This window comes from Pyrus communis, chromosome 9 (genome assembly GCF_963583255.1).
Source record: "Pyrus communis chromosome 9, drPyrComm1.1, whole genome shotgun sequence".
Taxonomy (NCBI): Eukaryota; Viridiplantae; Streptophyta; class Magnoliopsida; order Rosales; family Rosaceae; genus Pyrus; species Pyrus communis.
The window spans coordinates 22,447,286-22,471,270 of NC_084811.1; the positions used below are offsets into that span (position 1 = coordinate 22,447,286).

Below are 23,985 nucleotides of genomic sequence, written 5' to 3' on the forward strand. Positions count from 1 at the left end.
TTTTTGTTAGGTAATATTTATATCTAATTTAAAATTTAAAATTTAAAATGATTTTTGACCGTACGATGTACGATGAACGGTCATGATCACTGAATCCCCAAAAAAAGGATCCGACGAGAATCTTTTTCCTATCACATAAACATAATATTACCCAACCCTCATATTTCTAGATAGACATTGACATGCATACAAACGGATGAGGATCTTCTCCGGATTCTCTTTGTGGGGATCTTGAGGATTAATCTACCGTGTCCGTTCATCGTACATCATGCGGTCAGTTAGATACAGTTTATATTTAATTTTAAATGATTTCTAACTACACGATGTACGATGAACAAACACAATTGATTGATTCTCAAAATCCCTACAAAAAGAATCTGGCTAGAATCTTAATCCCATATATACAACACCATTTGATTGACAAATTTGACCAATCAATCTCATTAAAATATGGTTAGCTGTAAAGTAATAACAACTCTCACCAACCCACGTGTATGTATAATGCCAAAAGAGACCAGCTGGTCTTGACTGAGATTAAAAACCTTTTATTTTTTTCAAATTCTTAGAATTTTGATTAATTTCATGCATGCGCTGCTCACGCTTCAGTGACTTTAGAGATTAATTACTTTGTGTGCAAAATATATCCCCAGTTCTGGAATTTTGGTAGGAATGAACCCACCATATATACCCTACGTCGCTCTGATTGCGGAGAATTATTAAGCATCATCCGACAGTGAAAGCGGCTCTCCAGCCTCTCATTTGGCAAACATGCATCAATTAACACAGTGGGGAGAAGATTTTTATTATTTCACTTTTTTGCCAGCAATTAAATATAAAAGTCGGAGAAAGATTTTCTCTTCTCTTTTTTTTCCTTCTTTCTTTTCATATTTGAACGATCACGGTTAAACTACGTTAACATCTTATATTAATTTTTTATAGAAAGAGAAATACAAAATAAAGAGTGTGAGATGAAGGGATGGAAGAGGATAGAAAGAGAAAGGGAGAGCATCTTAGTCTATAAAAGTCACATCCCCTACAATTTATCCACACATGATGAAATTTATTAATTTGTAATCAAAATCAAAATTGGAGTTAGATTTTGATCACAGAGTATTCTATGTTTACTTACTAGGGATGAATCAAAACGAAAGTGGGGCTCACAAGGAAAAAGGAATTCAGCTCCTTATGTTGGATGAATTGAATTCTTTGTGAGAAAGAAGGAGGAGAATGCAATGCTCTCACATAATTTCTTAAAATTCAACATCATTGTTAACTAGCATATAAAACTACGCCTTAGAATAAAGAGATTTTTTTTTTCTTTTTGGTAAAGCAAAGTTCATTCAAAGAACTAAAATATACACAAATGCCACAAATTTAATAAACAACTTCAATATGAATCTAGATTCTATTTCTCAATTCAATTCCTTAAATTGTAACTATAAATTAGTAAACTAGCAACTAATGTATATGTAACAAAATAAATATAAATAAGGATGAGTAAATCCATATCAACATAGTTGTAGTTGCTTTTTATATGTATTTTTAGTAGATTAATAGCGTTATTGGGTTAGATAGTAAGGTATTAAGAAAAGAAAAATTAAAAGGAAATTGAATCGACACATAATGCATAAACGTGATTGTTTTCCACCGAGCATAGACAACATTTGCTTTTTATATTAGAAACGTAGATCTTGACTCCTATCAAAGATTTGATTGAAGCTCCACGACATGCAAGGCGACATGCAAGGTGACTTTCAGTGTCCGTTAAACATTATTACTCACCCTTTTTGACTTTCTTGTCTATAATTAATTTTAAATGATGTCACACTCCTCTATAAATTAGTTGTGCATTATTAGCCACTAATATTGCAACCCATTGTACTGATTAAGTAGCACACAAATCAAATGTCGTCTTCTTCTTCTTCAACTACTCACTCCTTGGCATTAGCAACCACATATGTAGTAGTTTTACTTCTGCTACATGTACCTAACTATAATGCTCAACTGAACTCTACATTTTACTCCACCACCTGTCCAAACGTGACAAGCATTGTGCGCAGTGCGGTTCAACAAGCTTTGCAATCTGATTCGAGGATTGGTGCAAGCCTTATTCGTCTCCATTTCCATGATTGCTTCGTCAATGTAAACACCATATTATCTATAGTACTAAATTTTCTCAAAACTTGTAGCAATAATTTATACATATAGAACTCAAATTTGTTAGTTTGTGATGTGATTTCAGGGTTGTGATGCTTCAATCTTGTTGGACAAAAATGGAACCATACAACAGAGTGAGAAAGATGCAGCTCCAAACACCAACTCCACTCGAGGCTTTGATGTGGTTGACAATATCAAGACTGCTCTGGAAAATTCATGCCCAGGTGTTGTATCTTGTGCTGACCTTCTTGCGCTTGCGGCTGAAGCTTCTGTTTCTTTGGTGAGTCAGCAAGGCATATATATGTTGCCCATTTTTTAATAAAAAGGGGGTGTGTGTGTGTAGCTCCTAAGAAAAAGAGTTCACAATTTGCACATTTAGAGAAATTGAAACCCTTCCAATATGTCTTGATCAAAGGTGTTTCAGTTGTAAACTAAAAGCTCATCCAATTTGCTAGAGGGGGTTGCGTTTTAAATAAGGAAACCAAACAAAATATCCTTCACTACAGCTGGAGGGGAAATCGAAATTCATTGAGGTTGTTTACGTTAGGCCATTGCAACTCCTAAACTCCAAACAAAAATTCACATATATTGTATAACTTTTATGTAAAATTCAAATTTTGAATAGGCTTTTTCAGTCAAAATGGTTTCTGAGATTGACATAACTCCTCACCTTAGTCATTGGGATTTAAAATCGATAGAACTGGTCCCTGAGTTTGTCCACCATCAATCATTTTGGTCATTAAGTGAAAAATATCAATTAAGTAAAGGGAAAGGACAGAAGTACCCTTGATTTTTGTCAAATCATTTTGGCCCATTGTTTATTAAATTAAGGGTATTTTTGTTATTTCGGTCCTTATTTGACAGAGATTTTTTATAGAATGATCAAAGTGATTGATGGTGGACATACTCAAGGATCACTTCTATTGATTTCAAATTTCAGGGATCAAAGTAAAGAGTTATGTCAACCTCAAGGACCACTGGCTAAAATGCATTTTGAATATGATGTCATATTAGATAAAAGATGTCCATGAAGTTGTGTTTATTTACAAAATCATGCCACCAAATCTCTTCTACATGTTTTCAAACATTTAATTTGTTTAATATATTTTGATTTTGTGTGAACTCCCACAAAGATGAGGATCTTCTCCAAATCCGGAATCCTAGGATATTCACATCTTAGTCATTCATTGTATATCGTGCGGTCAGTTTTCGTTAGGTACTATTTATATTTTATTATTATTATTACTACCATAAAATGACGTAGATAATTTTTTTTTTTTTTTGAACAAACCATATTATCTACACTAAATGGGAGAGGAGGCAGGCTTAGCCTCATAATGAGCTAGCAATAATGGGGTTCAAATCTTACTTTGACGAGAATTGAACCTAAGACCTCTTACTTACAAGTGAATTAGGTAAATTAACTTTGTTAAAAATTAAAAAAAGTACATACATTAACTTTGTAAACAATAAAAAATAGGTACTTTATTTTCATAATAATTAAACACATGGTAAGTTAATTTCATAGTAGATAAATTATTTTCATCTAATTATGCTGTTGGTAAATGATTTTCATATAATTAATTATACTCTACGTAATTTTTTTATAATATTAAACAATAGATATTGTTGAAATTAAACACTAAATTAGGTATATTCAAATTGAAATTTAATGTTGGAATTAAAAAGAAAAACCAAATTAAATTGTACATCTAGAACCAGATTTCATGGCTACAAGACCTTGCCAAATTCAACGCACATGTTCAGTTAAAACGTAATTACAAGACCTTTCCATATTAGCTTAGATGGGGGTACATTAGGGATCCAAAAAATATAAAAACTAACACACAAACTTAATTTGGAAAGTTGCTTAGTTGGATCCTTATCAATATGTTTAATTCGGAAAAGAGTAATGCTAAGGAGACCAAAATTTTAAACCAAATGATGTGTCACAAATAAAAAATAAACACGTTAATCAACTGTTAAATTATAATTTAATTATCAACAACCACATCATTTGGTTTGCAAATTTAGTTTAAAAAATTTAGTCTCCTTAACATTATCCTTCGAAAAAAATATAATATGAAGGGTTATACGCTAGAGAAAATGAGTTTGGAGGAGGGAAGTTTTTATGGATTTTTTTTTTTCAATTACATTGGAGGGAATCGAATTCTTATCTTATTTTAAACTTTAACTCATTGTCTCACCGTTAGGGCTAATCCAAAGGGGCGGAAGGGGGAAGGGGGTTTCACTTCGGTTGTGAATAAGAATCGAGTATAAACCAAAACCCTTTGAGCTGTTATAGTACGTCCGTAGTTCATGAGATTGACGTAATTACTTTGCAGTCAGGAGGCCCTGCATGGAATGTATTATTAGGGAGAAGAGACAGCCTAACAGCAAACCAGGCTGGAGCCAATACCTCTATTCCTTCACCTTTTGAAAGCTTAGCAAACATTACTTCCAAGTTTTCTGCTGTTGGGCTGAACACCAACGACCTCGTTGCATTATCTGGTAACTATGTTGCTTAATCACCAATGTTCTACTTAATTACTATTTACATTACATGTTAATTAACCCTTTATTAATACTTCATCATGTTTTGCAGGGGCACATACATTTGGACGAGCTCAATGTCGAACATTTAGCAATCGATTGTACAACTTCAACAGCACAGGAAACCCCGATCCAACACTGAACTCATCTTACTTGACCACTCTCCAACAAACATGTCCACAAAATGGGAGCGGAACTGCTCTAGCCAACCTCGATCTCAGCACTCCAGATGCGTTTGACAACAACTACTTCACAAACCTTCAAAACAATCAAGGCCTTTTGCAATCCGATCAAGAGTTATTTTCGACGGCAGGGGCTGCCACAGTTTCCATTGTTAATAGCTTTAGTAGCAACCAGAGCGCCTTCTTTGAGAGCTTTGCTCGGTCGATGATCAATATGGGAAATATCAGTCCACTAGTGGGAACTAGTGGGGAGATTAGGTTGGATTGTAAGAATGTCAATGGAGGTTAAAGTCATGAGTGCATGAGTGGAGCACATCTAGGTCCATAATTGGGTCATATTTATCTTTGATAGATGAAGGTTTTGTGTTACAAACTATACGATCCAATAAGCAATAATATAACCACTGTGGAGCACATCTAAGCATATTTCGTAATATTTGCCTTTTTCCTTTTTTGTTTTTAATTAAAGAGGGAGTGGTAACTAATAATTTAACCAATTATTAACTTACCGGGCTTGTAAAACCCACATATGGCCCAACTATACGATCCAATAACATGACAACTGTGTCCACGTTTGATCCATGGTTGCACTAATTTCGAGCCCATTCGGATAATAATGGTTAAATCTTTTTATTTATTTTTATTTATTTATTTGTTTGTTGAGTGTTTCTAATAATTGGTCGCTGGATGATTTTAGCTATTAGATTAAAATTTACGTCACTGGGTAATTTTTTTTTTTTTTTTTTTTACTATTAGATTCGATCTCCTTCAATCACAGTCATAGAATTATAAGTATAAATAAATAAAGAGAAGTATTATTAGCATTCCAAAAATCTCATTCTACACTCCTCACAAGTGTAGTTTTATTTCTAAATATAGAAAGTTTGAAGTGTAAAATGAAAAATTTGAAATGCTAATAACAATACCCTAAATAAATAAATAAAAAAGTTGGAAATATAACTGTTGGATCAACCAACATTCATATTTTATTTGGTCCGTTGATCAACCAAGGAGTTGCATGGGCCCTACTATGCTTCCGTCTGGAGTGCGGCGTCTCCTGCGTGTGAGTGTGGGGCGTTTGGGGGTCAGACGCGCATGTCCATGCACATGGGTGGATCCAAGTGAATTAAGCCAGGCTTAATTCGTAGGTGCAATTTGGCCCAAATAATTATTTTCTCCCCATGGTTGTTTTAGCCCAATGTATGGAAATGACTTGGGTGGGATTATTTAAGGGAGTGTGCTATCCACACATATATTTTTACTTCACACATTTTTTTCTTAATTTTTGTCAATTGATTTTCTTCGATTCTTCAATTCAATTCATTTGATTTTCTTATAATGCCTGAGACATGATCATCTTAAGTTGTTCCAAAGTCAGTTGAAAGAACTTGAAAGTTCCATTCTGGTGCCCAAAGTACCCAAAGTAATGCCTAGTGGAAACTCAATTTGAGCCACTTGATTTGCAGTACAAGTTGGTCCGCACATTCCATCACAGCCGTTCATCACAATCGTCATCTTCCCAAACAAAGCCTTGACTCTAAACGCCAACGCAAGGAATTTGCAGTACAAGCTGGTCCGCACATTCCATCACAGCCGTTCATCACAATCATCAACTTCCCAAACAAAGCCTTGACTCTCTCTCTCTCTCCTGCCCCAGTGCCCGGTCCTAAATTCATTGCCCACACTTATCCATCTAATCCCTCTCTGTGGACTAGATCGCTGATTAGAAAAAGAGGGTCATTCATGCCGAGTCGACTCGGGCCAGACTCACCTCAGGCGGTCACCAACTCGCTCTCGAGCTCACTCCAGGTGTTTAATCATGACCCAGGGGTTTATTTTCTTTAGTATTTCGTTTTCTTTGCTTCTGAAACCCTAAAATTTACCTCCTAGAAATTGATAGCATGGTAGAAATGCATCAAAGTCGCCAACTTGATGGCCTAATCGTAACTTGACTTGCTGATTTCTATGTTGGGGATGAAGTTTCCGATTTTGATTCGCTCCCATTAGGGTTTTTTCCCACCTCGGCTTCTTCAATTTTATGGGGTTTCATGCGGATTTGTTCGTATTTTTAATTACGATTAGGGCTTTTTGAACTGTGCGCCAAATGTTGTTCAGTTTGGGTACTTTTTGTGGTTCTGTGATTTGGGTTTCTGATCTGGGTTTGTTAAAGTTGTGATCTAATAAGCCTTTTGGGTCTATTTGTGATGGGTGAGGAGACATCTGATGCAATGAACCTTGACCTGAATCTGGCTCCTGGTCCTGATGTCGGCTCGATGTTGAATGAGCCTGTAAATTTGGATACTTGGATTGATTCGCCTTTTCACAGAATTGCTGAAGCTGTGAGGCGGCAGTGGACATGGTCGCCACCTGAAGGGCGGAACATTTCCATGGAGTTGAATGAACTGATGGTCAATTCTGGTAATTCAAGTACATTACAACCTGGTGAGGGTAGTGTTACCGCAGAAGAAAGAACGAGTGAAGCGTCCAAGACATGTGAAAATAACAACGGGATTTTGGAAAATGAGAATTCTGTGAATAAGGATGATGTTGAAAAGGGTGGTGGCAGTGATGGGAGCTTTTTCGATTGTAATATTTGTTTGGACTTGGCTAGGGACCCTATTGTAACTTGTTGTGGTCATTTGTTTTGTTGGCCATGCATTTACCGTTGGTTACATGTGCAAGATGCAAAGGAATGCCCTGTTTGTAAGGGAGAGGTAACAATGAAGAATGTCACCCCAATCTATGGTCGTGGAAACAATGTGCGTGAGCCAGATGACGACTCAAATCTTAAGATCCCTCTTAGGCCTCATGCACGTCGGGTTGAAAGTTTGAGACAAAGCATTCAGAGGAGTGCGTTAACTTTTCCAGTAGAGGAGATGATTCGCCGTCTTGGTAACAGATTTGATTTGACTCGGGATGTTATTCATCCATCAGAGCCTGAGAATGCCCGGGAAACAGCAGAAAGAGCTAATTTGTTAAATAGGATTCTGACATCTCGAGGACTGCGCAGAGAGCAAAATCCAGTGGCACTTGCAGATGATGTTGTGGATATAACGCAAAGCAACATGTCTGGCCTTGAAACAAGGGAAAACCACCAACTTCAGTCCTTGCTTCTTAGAAGGACACAATCGCACAGAGCAACACTATCTTCTTTCTCGTCTGCGTTGAGTTCTGCTGAAAGGTTAGTTGAGTCATTTTATCGTAACCATCCTACACCTCCAGGTAGAAATCAAGAACAGCAGCCTGCACCAGTTGATGATAGAGATTCTTTCTCAAGTATTGCAGCAGTTATAAATTCAGAGAGCCAACTGGACACAGCTGTGGAAATTGATTCCATGGTTTCCCTTTCAACTTCGTCTTCGAGAAGAAGAAATGATTCGTCAAGAGTTTCGGACATGGACAGTGGAGATTCTCGTGCCCACAGAAGAAGAAGACTGAACTGAAAGCATCTTCTTCAGTTCACCAAACACAATCTTGTATGTGCTCTGTAACTTTTGTTTTATTCCCCGTTCCCCCCTTGAATGCCGTTCCCAGTGCAGACTCTAGGAAGTATTCACCTTTTGCCGTAACCTTTGTCCTTTGATTTTCTTGAGGTGTGATTATGCAACTTCCGCCGCTATCTGCTTGATTTATTTGGTTTTAGATTTTCAGTATAATGATCCTCCCTTAACCGAAGGATCGTAGGCTTTCAATTTGCATGGCAAATCGTTGTACACTACTTGTACTACTAGTAGGCCGCTTTCATAGTTCCATTGTAAATAAACTCGTGAACTTCTTATGCTAGCAGTCATTTGGGATAATTCTCTATAAGATTGCTTGCTTCTGTTAATCCTTTAATTATGTGGAAAACCTGCATACCTTGTACTTTTCTTTTTTGGATATCCAGGCATATAAACTGCCCTTGCTTCCCAACCCTGTCGGTTCGATTCAACGCTCAAAAGCTTGACATTGGGGTATACAGCTTTTTCAGCTTTGATCATGTGTAACTAGAAGAAATTGTTATCAGCGATGCTCATGGTAGACCAGGTCCCTCAACCGTTGAAAAGTACATAGTACTCATTTTATTGTCAACCCTTTAGATCTGCTTCTATGCTTAACCAGAAAAACTCTGAATCTAGCTCAAGTTGTATAGGTATGTATTAAACCCTTCGTATTTTGTTTATAAAACTGTCTTGTCAGACTCTGAAAGTAGGGACTAGGTAATGAATTCTGCATCAAAAATCATGTCCTTTCCTACGTTTTTGCTTCTTTTCATGCTGGAGGCATCACAAGCGAAAGAGATTTTTCAATGTGATGGGAACACGAAGCGGAACACCTCATGTTATTATACAATTGGAGCAACACTTGGAGAAAAAAAAATAAAAAATCTTTCCTCCCATTGTACAATGACGTACGTTGAGAATATCGCGTTTAAGAATGAGAAACTCAAGAAATCGAAAACAAATAACCAAGATAAAATACCATCAAGAATTTACGTGGTTCAACAATATGTGCCTATGTCCACGAGAGACAACAACAACAATCTTTCATTATATCAATAATGAGTATAATCAATAATCTTACCAAGTCTCCATAATTAAGACTTGACAAAAAACCTGAAAAAACAAGAACAAGAAATACACTTCTATCTTTTTTTTCTTTCGCATACTTTACAATACTCTCGCACTCTAATCCCTTGAGTGGTATACCATTTATTGTTTTGCTCTTTATTCAAAACTAGTACAAAAGCCCCTTTACATAGACATAATAAAAGTCTTCTTAAATAAGGATTATTAATTCAAATTGGAATCTAGTTATGAATCTTTCTCCAATTGAGAAACTAACTCCAATTGGGAAAACAATTTAATCCTCGAAGACTATTAATTCCCAATAGACTTACGACAATTTATCATGGGCTAGAAAAGCCCAACAATGTGATGTTCTGTCCCGTGTTCCAGACATTGAAATATCTCTCCACAAGCGACCTAGACAAACATAATTTATCAATTGAGCTGCTTCATTTCACAAAGGAGTGGAATGAATCCGAATCCTAGAAACTGAAAGGATTAATAGAATGATTTGTCAATTATCTTGGAATCAGTTTACACTTTAGTTTCGTTTATTTGGCCTCCTTCCCCTCTTCATTATTCTTCTCCGTCATCTTTGTTCCCAGCATTGGTTTGGTTAGGGATCGTCTCATTTTCTTTCTTTAACATCCTTTTCCACTTTCCCAAATCCTAGCCCTCCAAATTCATTGTAAGATGATGATCTTGTGGTCATTTTTTTTTTATGTTGATAGAAAGTATGCATCATTTTTATATGGGATGTGATTAAAAAGTAAATAAGTAAATCATAAGTAATTGTGGGGTAAAAGTTTTTACCTCTCTCATTGTAATTGACCAGAACTTGAAACTGTAGATCGGCCAAAGGTTGAATGGGTTGGAAATCTGTCTCCAAGGTAAACACTGAGTTAGTGACAATTGAGTGACAACTGAACAGATGCACACCCTTCAGATCAATCACCGAAATCCCGGTCTTATATATATAAATTCTACAATGCGCAGGTATATGAGATTCATCAACACATTGATTGACTGGATTTGCATGACTAGATTTTGAGTCTCGTTCTAGCTGTTTAGACACCGGTGTATTGCATGCATTGGTTTAACATGACCTGTGGCTAGAGGCTAATTAGTCAAATGTACACACCCCATTGTTAAAAGTTAAAACCAAATTTGAATTTTTCGTCGGACGAGAAAATATGAAAGCTAAAACCCACCATCACTTTTGAACACAAATGCGAGAATATAGGTTTTGCATGGGAAAATACACTAATCTTGTGGTCTAGCGGTGACTGATCATGGAATCTAAAATCCACCATCACTTATTATAGGTGTTATGTTCTGCCATCTAATCAAATTTACGAAAAATCTCACGAAGAGACTATTAATGTACATTTTATTAAACTCAGGAATCTCAATTAACAAACTTTTAGCTCAAAAATCAAATACGACCTAGGATGAAAGTTCAGCAACCGATCATAAATTTTACTCTTACATCGCACTTGCCTGGCTCAGATTTTGATCCATAAGTTTGTTCTACCAAATAAAATTCTAAACCCAAGCCCAGACTGTTCTTGGAAAAGCTGAACCCAAAGTTGTCTTAAAAGAAGGTTGATCATCGACTTAGAAAAAAGAAATGAAATTGGGCTTTTTTTAAGTCCACCTAAACTGTCCAAGTCGTTGCATGCGCGTTGATGTTACTTATTTCAGCAATCTGCATCTCGACGAACCAAACGCTGCTCCATCTAATTTGGCCACTCAGATTGCCCAACAACTGGAGGATTCATTAAGCCATCTCCAACCGAAGGGTTGAGAGGGCCAGAGGGTCGAAAATAACTCAAAAATCGTCTTCAACCGAGGGCTAGGCCAAATGGCTCGTGGGCCCCACTAAATCTGAAAGGGCCAAAGGGCTAGCCCATTCCAGCCAGCCAACTAGCTCCGGACTGGTCAAAATTTTTGCTTAAAACTGTTGGATATAACCGACATGAATAAGAGCAATAGTGTTGGTTATAACCGATATGAATAGTTGGGAAAATTTTGAATACAACGGCTAACTAACGTCAGCTAGCTGTTATTTGTTAATTTTTTTTTTTTTCATAGTTTTAATTTATTTTTTTTTATTTACAAAATTTTTTTCCTATAACTTCTATTTTACAAAATTTGTTTCATATTTTTTTTTAAATTCTATTTTTTGTCCTATAACTTCTATTTTACAAAATTTGTTTCATATTTTTTTTTAAATTCTGTTTTTTTCCTATAACTTCTATTTTACAAAATTTGTTTCATATATTTTTTTTAAATTCCATTTTTTTCCTTTAACTCCTATTTTACAAAATTTGTTTCCTATTTTTTTTTAAATTCTATTTTTTGTCCTATAACTTCTATTTTACAAATTTTGTTTCATTTTTTTTTAAATTCTATTTTTTTCCTATAACTTCTATTTTACAAAATTTGTTTCATATTTTTTTTAAATTCTATTTTTTTTCCTATAACTTCCTAAGCCATTATACAACATTAAATTAAATTAAGTAACATGAAACAACATTAAACAATATGAAACAACATTAAATAACATTAACCAACATAAAAATTATACAACATAAATTTAAGTTGTTGTAGTTTTTAAATTTAAATAATAAATTATGTTTGGCCCTATGGCCCTTTGGCCCTCGGTTGGAGACGGTTTTTTGTGACATGGCTAAAACGAGCCCTATGGCCCTTTGGCCCTTGATTGGAGATGGAGGCAAATATGGCTCTGTACTATTCATTAAAATATTAATATCTTGGATGGCCGGAGGGCTAAAACGAGCCCTCTGGCCAGCCCTCAGTTGGAGATGGCCTTAAGGGACCTAGGTGGTATAGGGCCACACAGAAACTCGGATAAGTGGTTGTGAGGACCTTTGAGGACTACTCAAGTTTGGGCATATGGTGGAGGAGAAGAGTGCAACTGCGGACGTGTGGCTGAGGTTCTACAAATGTTTAACAAATGAGAAGAAAACTATTTTGTGTTTTAGAAGACTTGGCCAAGACAACATCCATTTGGGTCAAGCCATTTAGGCCATCTCCAACCGAAGGGTCCAAAGGGCCAGAGGGCCGAAAATAGCCCGAAAACCGTCTCCAACCGAGGGCTAGGCCAGAGGGCTGGGGAATCTAATAGGGCCCCACAAAATCGGAGAAGGCTAGAGAACTGGCCAGAAAATAGAGATTGCTTAAAAAAAAATTTTTGAATACAACGGCTAGTCAGCTAACTGTTGTATTCAAATTTTTTTTTTTTTTTTTTTTTTGGTTTTTTGGGCCAATTTTTTTTTTTTTTAAATTCTTAAAAATTCTATTTTTCTTTTTTTCTATAAATACCTAAACCATTCATTAAATTTAAGTTCTAATGTTTTTGGTTTTTTGGGCCAGTTATCGTTGTAGTTTTTAAATTTAAGTTGTTGGATTTGAATTTAAGTTGTTGTAGTTTTTAAATTTAAATATTAAATTATGTTTGGCCCTTTGGCCCTCGGTTGGAGACGGTTTTTTGTGATAGGGCTAAAACAAGCCCTATGGCCCTTTGGCCCTCGGTTGGAGACGGAGGCAAATATAGCCTTGTACTATTCATTAAAATATTAATTTCTTGGAGGGCCAGAGGGCTAAAACGAGCCATCTGGCCAGCCCTCGATTGGAGATGGCCTTAAAACAAAATAGTTATAAGCAAGTCTCCTTATTAAGCCACTTAAGGAATACCCATTTTAATTAGGAAAAAAAAATCTATTCTTTTCCACCTACCCGAGATCTCCACCTAATTCTATTTTGCATTCACTTTCTTGAATTGCGTAATTCTCAATTTCAATTCCCTTTTTTCCTTTAACCCTACCCAACCGATCCCCAAGCCACCACCAATCTAAATTAATTATACATGATGTTAAAATTGATGTGTATTGGATGGAAAATTTAAATTCATAATAGATTAGAGTTATTGTTAATTTGTTATAATTTTTTTATATTGTCTAGATCATGTGTTGGTTAGTTCATATATATATACACACACGCACGTTTTAGCTTCATCAATTGATATGGTTTTTGGTTTGATTAATAGATATGTGTAGAAATTAGAAGTATGGAATGACAGTGCAAGTGAAAATCAAGATTGATTAATTCAAACAATCATATTCCAAATAGTTCAACTCTAATTTTGGACAGTTCCAAATCATCATTGATATGTTTTTTCTTATATTAACAATAAAACTATCATGACACGTTTTCGGAGTATGAAACCTCATCGTGGACTACTTTAGTCTTTGTAGCTTGTAATGTTGTTTGTTCAAAGATTATGAATGAAAAGTTGGTGGTTTATCGGTTTTTTTTTTTCAATGTGTCTTTGAGTTGTACACTTGGTGGGACTGGGCAAGTAAGCTTGTACTCGCCGGTGAGACAGTAGTTTTATTGAGAAAACTTTTACTACTAATCCCTCTTCTAGAAAGAGAGTTCCTCTCTTCTATTACTTGTTTGAGTTCCCCCGTCTCCCATGGTCCACACAGTAATAAATGTTTCAACTATGTATTAGTATTTAAGCTTAACCCCGGGCAATTATTCACCATATCACAAATTTCCTCATGACATGAATCGGATACCGTACCAATTGCTTGGATGTGTTTGGAAGCCTCGAGATGACTTGCAGAAAAAATTCTTTTAAAGTTTTTATATTGAAACCACTCAATGCTAAAATCTTGAATCCGCCAACATGTACATGAATATGTTAATTTTAAAGCCCAATGGGTGCCTGGTAATATTGATTGGATCAAAGAAGAAATGAACAGCAACCTCCAAATCTTGTCCATGTTAAAGGTAAAAGAAAACTTAACCTCAATCCTATCAAGGCAGAACGGATACATAACTAGACACCAAACCCAGAAGAAAATTTAATGAGTTATCTAATCCAATATATAACTAGACACCAAACCTAGAAGAGGCCTAATCATTTATACACTAATCCTTCCAAAGCCAACGTGGGATTATCACGTCTCTAATCTAATTATTGCACGCATTCCTTGGAAACAACCGCTGCTCGTTCTTACAAACTATGCAGAAAATTATTTAGGTTCTGTTTGATATGCCATAGGAGTGTAAATTCACATGCCTTCTAATCAATTATCCCTTGGTTGGAACTGCAGCTTTACCCATGACTCATGACTAGCCGTGTCGATTTAGTAGTTCTGTGGCTTCAGCTATCTTATGTCTATGGCATCCCAATCTTGACTTTTGATGTCATGATCGGCCATGTTTGTAATGGGACACACAGACACAGATAACCACAAGTCATAATGACTTAATCGTGACCATAAAAATAAAAAAGAATGAAAAAAGCATGGAAATGAGAGAACAAACAATCTAGATCTTAGTAGATTAGTAGTAGTGAATTGTAGGGCAGTACGAAAATCCTGCAAACCAAAAACAAAGTCCAATCAATCTTTCACATCTCAAATTTTAAATCTCTGTGAAACGCATCACTGATGCTAGCACAGTTCTGTATATTTGTTTCCTTGAGTATTAAATTAATCATTTCAAAATGGTAAGTACGTAAAATGCAGTTTTATCTAAAGTGCGAATAAGCATATTAATGGAAACGTGTTTGTATCCGTTGAATCGACGAGTTTAGGGTATAGGGTTTTTCCTATTGTAATCACATTCTATTGGATTTATTTCCATTAAATGATTATTGACACTAAAGATATACCAATCAATCTATTGGAATTGGATTCTCCAAATCCACTCTGTCACTCTGCAGACTAACATCTGTGGGATTGCAGGTCCCATTGATACAGGTAAATGGTATTGTTGCTACTTGCTTGGTTTGATGATGAAGACGACGACACATTTTTGTTCGATTGGAATTTTTTTTTATAGATGGGTTATTTATTATATATATATATATACATATATTATATATAGCCTTAGATACTGTTTGGGATATGATGTCGGACATCTAAAGTCTGGAAAGCGTAAGAAAAGGGAATGGGAGCAAAATGATTGGAGAAAGCAAAGGCCATGATTGTAAACACGGAGAGTGTGTTTTAAGCCATCCCCTTCCCCTGGTGGCAATGGTCAACAATCCTGGCTCGTCCTTACCCAAACATACAACTTTTTTACAGTTTAATAATTATCATGAACTTTTGAAAAATAAGAGATATAGAGAAATAAAGTTGATGATTGTTTTTCTTGAAAGAAACCTTAATGATTAGTATTATTGAGTTACTGTAAATGCAAAGTAGTGATAACCATACATGTTAAGTTATGAAAATCAACTTTTCATAAAGTAAAATGCATGTTATTATTTATTAGTTGCAATTGTTCGAAGTGACCTAAACTGCAGTTGTCCTTTAACCTTGTTTCTGAATTTTGTTTGTGCATTGTGCTTCCATTTTGTCTAGCTATATGATAAGACTATGTTTAATGGAGGTTTGTTAAAACCTAAAATTTAGCATTTAGCAACCAAAACCACTCCCAAAAGACTTTGATCATGCTAATTTTATAAGCAAAGTGGGGTGTGGATTGTTTACTGTTTCATGGAAGCCTTTGTATGTCAGCAACAAACTATGTTTCCTAGCATCTTTCTTTAACAAATAAAAAGATATACATTTTTTAAATTATGGAATTGGAGTAAGGTCTGTTTCAACATGTTTTAAGAAGAAGGAAAAAAAAAACACTTACGCTCATAAGAGCATTTTTGTTAGAAGCACATCCAAATTTTTTAATGAAAATTCAAATGCTTCTTAAAAGAAATTTAAATCTAAGTTCGTATCACTTTTAAAATTTCCATATCAAATTTTGTCAGATTCTTCTTTAGTTGTCTAAAAGTGCTTTTAATTATCGTAGGACGTGTTTGTTAGACAGTCTTAGTCAGGATAGGCTTAGTTAGCATTATTAGTCTATGTTTGGTGTGAACAATGACTGACTTTAATGAGACGAAGTCGGACTCGTGTAAACTAAATGTTTCACTAAGTGGTCATAGTGAGAACAACCCCCCTCCCCAAAAAGGACTGACTTTAATGAGACGAAGTCTGACTCGTGTAAACTAAATACTTCACTAAGTGGTATGTCTGCTTAGCACCAACACTGCATCAAACACTTCACTAAGTCAGTCCAACTTAGTTTATTCTAAACTATTTCAGCTGAATTCCTAAAATTAGTCTAATCCAAAATAATCCGTTATAACAAACGCACTCCTAAAAAATTAAACCAGGCTGTGATCTATTTCTCAAACTTTAGTAGAGGGAAAAATATGCAACTCAATTGCTCTATTATTTTTACACAATAATCTTACTATAGGGAAAAAATGAAAGTGTGTCATAATCTTTATTATCGTTCAGGTCAGTTTAAAAGCAATTTTTTGGGGTTTTGTGTTCCATTTTCTCCCAACATAAACATAACACAGCATCCCAGGCTGAGAAGGGACATAGGATGCATGATGGTGATGATAATGTTGATGATTAAGATAATGAAGGAAAAGCATGACAAATGGCTAATGATGATGTCTAAGGGGGGAACAAAGATCCTTCTATTTCCAGGGTTGCATGCCTCCGTGTCTTCTCTTTTGCTCTCTCTCATCATCTCATCTTTTCTGATGATAACAATTATTTGATGTGATCAAGTGCTTTTTATAGCATAGGATTAGGGAGTGTGCAATTATGTAAATGATATGAACAACAATGCGATCATAATTACTTAACTCATCATGTTACACAATTATGTAATATATTAATATGATCATAATGTTTATATTTTACATAGTTCGGCATATTATGTCATTATATAGACTAGTAAAATGTAAGTCCCACATTCAAGAAAATAAATCACTTTCTTAGTAATTCCAATTAGCAATGTCCAACTAGCTTTTTGGTTAGTATTGTATTCTTTTTGTCAAAGGAGATATAAATTTACATGAACGCGAAAACACTATATATTTGTAAGATTTTTTATTTATTCAAAATGGTAAATGAGATTGACTAGAAAAATTTTCAGTAAACAAACTAAGAGACCACTTCTATTGATTTTCATTGACATGAATAAAAGTAAGGAGTTATATCAATATCGAACTCAACACTCATATAATATGTCATTACCATCTATGTGAGTTAAATATGAAATTTCTCACTTACTAGTAAAGAGAAGGGGTGTGCTATCCACACACCCCATTTTACTTCTCACACATCCTTTAATAATTTCTGTCGGTTGATCTTCTTCAATTCATCCGATCCGACGATCAAAAATTAAAAAGGTGTATGAGAAGTAAAATGAAGTGTGTGGATATCACACCCCTAAAGAGAAATAATGTTGAATCGTAATATGATAACTCATAACTTTATTGAATCAACATTCTAACTAATAATCTAATAACACAAACGAAATAAATCTCCACAACATTAGCATCATGCAGTGACGAACCATAGGGGGTTGACCTGTGCTGCAGCGTGCAGCTCACCCCATTCCAGGAATCTCTATATAGTTACGTCAACGATGTCATGTGCATGAATTGTAGGGTTTCAACTTTCAACTCGATGACAACTAATCTCTAGGATTTTCTCGTTGTGAACGTTCAATGATAACGAAACAATAGAAATTATTACATAACTAATGATGCAGTGTTAATGTATACTAGTCACTGTTATATTAACATTTAACATCGTCATTGTGATTCCATTAGCATTTTAACTAAGATTTGGTTGACTAAAACACATTCGATTACTTGTTCACCATCATAACTTTAGTGCCATCTCTATCAATACAAGCAACTCAAGGTGAACGCAAAAAACCAACTAACTATTAGGTGTTGGGGTGATTTTTGGACAAATCGAATCAGAAACAATGTTTTTGATTTCATTCTAAAATTTCGGATTGGATTGAAATTTTCGAATTATTCTGGATTTGAGTTTCAAAATATAAACAGAAACTAAGTTTAAAAAGTTTTTTGAAATATAAGAACTATAAATAAAATGTACCCAATACTAACATGAACATGATGAAAATACAAAAATCGATTACAAAATACATAATATTAGTAAATAACTATAAAAAATAAAATAAAATAAAAAAATGGATTGCATCAGAATTTTTGGATAGGAATAAGTTTGAAATATTTCGGAAAACTTCAAATCTGAAATCCAAATTTTAGAATCTCTATTTGCATAAAAATTATCCAATCTTTTAGAAAAATTCAGCTTCCAAATTTTTGAGATCCAAATGAAAAGTTTTAATGGTTAAACCGAAATTTCAATCCAACTTGCGCCTTTGATTTATTCATATATGAGCCAATTTTTTTTTTCTTCAAACAAACGATATTATCTATGTTAAAGAGTGAGAGAACACATGGGCTAGCACTAATATGGTTCAAATTCATTTTTAGCAATAATCGAACTTAAGATCTCTCGTGTTTTAATCGTTAAATTTGATTTTCACAACTGCTAAGTTTTTAATTTTAAATCTCAATTATTTATTTTTTATATCATTCATTACTATGTAACGTTCATTTTGAATTTTGAAGAAAGGGAAAACTAGAGACGGGGTCCCTTGCCTTGGGAGAGGTTGTAGGAGAAGGGGACGTGAGACTGATAGCTTGCATCAAAAGGGACGAAGTATGGGACTCTCCACGCAAACAAACTCACAGGGCTGATAAACCCTTCAGAATTCAGATGATCATTACAAAAAATTTGACACTTCACTACCTTGGCAAAACAACCTAAATCACTACAGTTTTTATTTTTTATAAACAATAAGATAACTTACAATAAATTATACTTGAACTATAATAAAAACAAATTTTAACTTAAAACGCAATAAGTCCAGACGAAGATCTTATTCATTAGTATAATTCATCACCTGCAAATCTACGCGGTTGAAACTTCTTTAATTCCACAACCACCAATAATTTTGCTGGTTCCAGTGCCATTTTTTAACGGGTGCCTCGAATTCTCAAGCTACTTGTAGCTTATCTGCCTTTTTCATTGCGACCTAAAAAAAAATCTTTGCAGGTCCTATAAAGATCCACTACAACACCAGTATCTTCCATTAGATTTTGTCCCTAATCGATTTATATTATGGCGATCATAGCATCTCTATAGCCAGTATTATATTTTTCCGCTATCCTCATAGCCTGCGGATTTCTGGGCAAATATCTATGATTTTTTCTTTTCTTATAAAGAAATTTGGATGCAAATTATGTATACTTTTCTACCGTGTCTATATGTATACATAATACAGTCAACAGCTACCAAGATCACCTCCAAACTTCAATCATTGAAGGCCAAAGGTAGGTGACCTTGACTAAGTTTTAGCCCCTTCCAAAATTAATATATTAAATCATATTATAAATCTAAATTTTTCTAGCTATATCAAGTCATGCAAAGGAAAAATCTTTTTATTTTCGTTTGGGATGCACATGTTGGAATCAATTGATAGATTCGGAGGCTTGTTATATGTACCTTATTATTAGCCTTAATTCTTTTTTCATAAACGTTTTTACCCTTGACGGAAGACAAAATTTGCACAAAATTTGGCTAAAAATGGCTTATAGCCTTTGCCTGGATATGACGTGTTTAGAGGGAGTTCTATCAAGGGTAAGGTTCTTCTACTCATTGTGTGGGTAAAAATAAATACGTGTAGTTATACAAGAACTAATTTCTGATTCGTAATTATATCGTGTAAGAAATGTCAAATTTTAACTGGAATGCCAAATCCAAATGCTTAGAAAACAACTTAGAAGGGACCACACAAGAACAATGATTGGTGAAGAGGGGATGATAATTAAAAGTAAGAATAATTCAAAACAACGATGAAGATAAAAATAAAAATGAAAAATAAAAAATAAGAAGGGTAAATTACATTTTCATATCTCAGGTTTTGAGTCTATTTCAATTCCTTCCAACATTTTCAAAATATTTCACTTTCATATATTAAGTACTATTTTATTTCAAAATAATACATCCGTTAGAGCAACTCCAGCGTTGGAGCCCTCCCCCCTGGCAATACACTATTCAATCCACCTAATGAACAGTAACTGCCCTTAATGAACAGTAAGTAGCCCTGGCAATAGAATTTGCATCTCCACCGTTACACTTCAATAGCCCTGGCAATAGGCAATAAAATATTAGTATTTTTTTTATTTATAAAATAATACAAAATAATTTTAATTGTAATATCGGATAAGATTTTTAATCGTTCTCGTTGCGCCACGTGTCATTATCCGAAGTATTATTAAATAATACAAAATAATACAATTATTGGTGATGGATTTCTGATAAGATTATTAACCAATCACGTCGCGCCACGTGTCATAATCGGTTCACAATATTTGAGGATAGATTTCCATCAGATTTTTAACGAATGACGGCATGCCACGTGTCATAATCTGTTCACAATCTTTGAGGATAGATTTCCATCAGATTTGTAACGAATGACGGCATGCCACGTGGCATTATGCAGAACCTAATCCTTTCTGAATCCTCTATATAATCCACCATCCATCCTCACAAATCTCACACCAAAATTCTCAAGATCTCTATCATTATTCATAGTTTCTGCTTCCTTATTCACAAAAATCTGTATCATTATTCATAGTTTCTGTTTCTTTCTTTCAATGTCTTCTTCTTCTTCCTCAAGGATGATGTGGGAATACAATCAGGAAGAGGAAGAATTGTTTAACGAATCTGAAGCAATCTTCAATCACCAGAGGGTAAGAAATGAGAGGGAAGAGGATGAGGAGCGTCAAATGAGAAATGACGAAGTAAGAAGGGGCAGAGCCTCACATTCCCGTCGAGTCATCCAAGCTGCGGCTCAGATCTGCAGGCCCAGCCGTTCCGGAAACCTTGATAGAAGCAGGCAACGACGAGGTATGGAACTCTTGGATGATTATTTTGTTCCTAATAGTGCATTCCCTGATACGTACTTTAGACGTCGTTTTAGAATGGAACGACATTTGTTCAACAAAATCATGATTGCTGTTTGCAACCATGATTCTTATTTTGTGCAAAAAAAAGATGCTTTTGGTGCTATGGGTCTACTGCCTAAGCAAAAAATTACTGCTGCCTTGCGGATGCTTGCATATGGAGCATCTGCAGACCAAGTGGATGAGATAACGAGGATGGGGCAATCAACCATTCTTGAGTCCCTGATGAGGTTTTGCGGAGCAATCGAATCTATCTACACCGCTGAGTACCTCCGCAAACCTACACACATGGACTTGAAGCGGCTGTTGAAGAAGGGGGAGATGCGTGGCTTTCCGGGGATGATTGGAAGCATTGATTGTATGCACTGGACGTGGAAAAACTGTCCAAGTGCATGGCAAGGCGCTTACGGGGACAGAAAAGGAGCAAAAAGTATCATTCTGGAGGCGGTGGCATCTTTTGATACATGGATTTGGCACGTCTTTTTCGGGGTCCCGGGAGCTCAAAATGACATCAACGTCCTTGCCCAATCCCCAGTGTTCAACGATGTCCTGCAAGGAAAGGCACCAAAAGTTACATATGAGGTCAACGGACGTATGTACGACGGGCCATACTACCTAGCTGACGGCATCTACCCGCGCTGGTCAACCTTTGTCAAAACAGTGCCACGTCCGCGGAGTGCAAAGGAAAAACACTTTGCAAGCTGTCAAGAGGGGTGCAGGAAGGATGTGGAGCGTTGTTTCGGTATCCTCCAAGCTCGCTGGGCGATCGTCAGGGGTGCTGCCAGATTGTTTGATGTAGAGTCGCTTCGATCCATCATGATGACGTGCATCATTCTTCACAACATGATTGTGGAAGATGAGTACGATTATGAAGCCGTTGATGAATATGAGCCAGACCCGATGAACAATTCAAGAACACGTATATATTGTGCTCATGACGCCACCGATGAGCCCGTGCAACATGAGCCATTACAAAGGGATGGACGTTACAATGAAAGGCTCATTCAACGATATACTGCATTTCAAATGCCAGACATGCACAATGCCCGACAAATTGACTTGATAGAGCACCAGTGGGCATTGAAACAAGCTGAAGATAATTAAGTTCATTTAGTGTGTTTTTTTTAATTTGGTATGTTTATGTTATTTTATTTGGTGTGTTTTATTATTTGGTATGTTTATGTAATTTTTTTATGTTTATGTTTATGTAATTCTTAGTATGTTTATGTTTATGTTTATGTTTATGTAATTTTTTTATGTTTATGTTTATGTAATTCTTAGTATATGTAATTCTTAGAACGATGAACTTTTAATTAGAACGATGGACTTTTAATTATTTTATACAAGGACTTTTAATTTGAACAATGGACTTTTAATAAATAACTTACCAAATTAATTTGAATAAATATTCAAGAAATTGGAAACAACATAAATAATACAAACAATAAATAATAAATTACAACCCAAAGTGATTGGAAAATTATGGGCTCCGATTACAAAAAGTACTCTATTCATCATCACTTAACCAATTTGTGGTGCTAGGATGATCTTCTCTTGCGGTGCTAGAACCACCTTGGCTTGCTATTGCTTCTCTTGCACGCCTCCTTCGCACAACGTCCGCTTTCTCTGATTTCCAAAAAAATTTAGAATTTGGAGACTTCCCTTCTAAAGACATGTTCATAATCTCACGATCTTGTTGAGCCCGTCTTTCTTCTCTAACATGTTCCCTTTCTTGCCTAAGTAGCTCCCTTTCTCTCTCATTAGCATAAAATTCTCTCTCAACAGCTGCTTGTTTTGATGCCTCTCTAGCCTTATCAGCCTCATCTTTCGCCAGGTCCCTCGCCAAAGTCAATTCACCTTGGCGAGTAAGTTCTTCCATGAACTTTGCATAATCGTTCTTGGAAGCACTACCTTTTCTCTTTGAAGCCTTCTTACCTTGAGGCCTAATTGGAAAACGGGTCGAACCCGACGCGCGTTCAGGGAGGGGCGTTTCGGGCACTTCTTCTGCATCATCTTCATTAACATGATCGGGTGTAGAGTGTAGATGGGTGCTGTTCATGTGCACTTCTGGACCGACTGGCACAACTCTAAATTTAGGACAATCTTTGACAATATTCCAACATTCCCACCGGTTGAATGATTTATTTTTGCTTTTGGTTTTGGCAGCGTACCAAGCTTGTGCTTGAAGTTCCTACACAATAAAAATAAGTAACAAATAAATAAGTAACTAGCAAATACATACATATATATATAAGTAACAAATATAATGAAAATAAGTAAGAAGGCTTCAAGTTTAGTAAATAATGAAAATAAGTAACAAATAAATAATTTTAATGAAAATAAGTAACTAGCAATTATATACATATATATATAAGTAACAAATAAATAATTATAATGAAAATAACTAACTAGCAAATATATACATATATATATAAGTAACAAATATAATGAAAATAAGTAAGAAGGCTTCAAGTTTAGTAAATAATGAAAATAAGTAACAAATAAATAATTATAATGAAAATAACTAACTAGCAAATATATACATATATATATAAGTAACAAATATATATATATATATATATATATTTATATGTCATGTTAATCATAACATGGGGCTAGAGTTCCAAGTTTA

At 35.2% G+C, this 23,985-nt stretch overlaps 3 protein-coding genes across 3 annotated transcripts; all 3 read left to right on the forward strand.

Annotated features, from left to right (window-relative positions):
- The first annotated feature begins 1,895 nt into the window (after positions 1-1,895).
- On the forward strand, positions 1,896-5,308 carry LOC137746270 (peroxidase A2-like). The gene is made up of 4 exons (XM_068486345.1): positions 1,896-2,142; positions 2,243-2,437; positions 4,503-4,668; positions 4,763-5,308. The coding sequence occupies exons 1-4, from the start codon at positions 1,906-1,908 to the stop codon at positions 5,179-5,181; spliced, it is 1,017 nt and encodes a 338-aa protein (XP_068342446.1). The 5' UTR covers positions 1,896-1,905; the 3' UTR covers positions 5,182-5,308.
- A 1,241-nt stretch (positions 5,309-6,549) lies between these two features.
- Positions 6,550-8,675, forward strand: LOC137744935 (uncharacterized). Its single transcript, XM_068484753.1, has one exon. The coding sequence runs from the start codon at positions 7,097-7,099 to the stop codon at positions 8,333-8,335; it is 1,239 nt and encodes a 412-aa protein (XP_068340854.1). The 5' UTR covers positions 6,550-7,096; the 3' UTR covers positions 8,336-8,675.
- A 12,490-nt stretch (positions 8,676-21,165) lies between these two features.
- LOC137744527 (protein ALP1-like) lies at positions 21,166-22,658 on the forward strand. The gene is made up of 2 exons (XM_068484323.1): positions 21,166-22,437; positions 22,651-22,658. The coding sequence occupies exons 1-2, from the start codon at positions 21,177-21,179 to the stop codon at positions 22,656-22,658; spliced, it is 1,269 nt and encodes a 422-aa protein (XP_068340424.1). The 5' UTR covers positions 21,166-21,176.
- The last annotated feature ends 1,327 nt before the right edge of the window (positions 22,659-23,985 follow it).

Excerpts from the sequence above, each read along its gene's own strand:
- LOC137746270 (XM_068486345.1), top strand. The coding sequence starts at position 1,906 with ATGTCGTCTTCTTCTTCTTCAACTACTCACTCCTTGGCATTAGCAACC. Across the intron at positions 2,438-4,502 it reads CTGAAGCTTCTGTTTCTTTG|TCAGGAGGCCCTGCATGGAA; the intron begins GTGAGTCAGCAA and ends ATTACTTTGCAG. Across the intron at positions 4,669-4,762 it reads CGACCTCGTTGCATTATCTG|GGGCACATACATTTGGACGA; the intron begins GTAACTATGTTG and ends CATGTTTTGCAG.
- LOC137744935 (XM_068484753.1), top strand. The coding sequence starts at position 7,097 with ATGGGTGAGGAGACATCTGATGCAATGAACCTTGACCTGAATCTGGCT.
- LOC137744527 (XM_068484323.1), top strand. The coding sequence starts at position 21,177 with ATGAGAAATGACGAAGTAAGAAGGGGCAGAGCCTCACATTCCCGTCGA.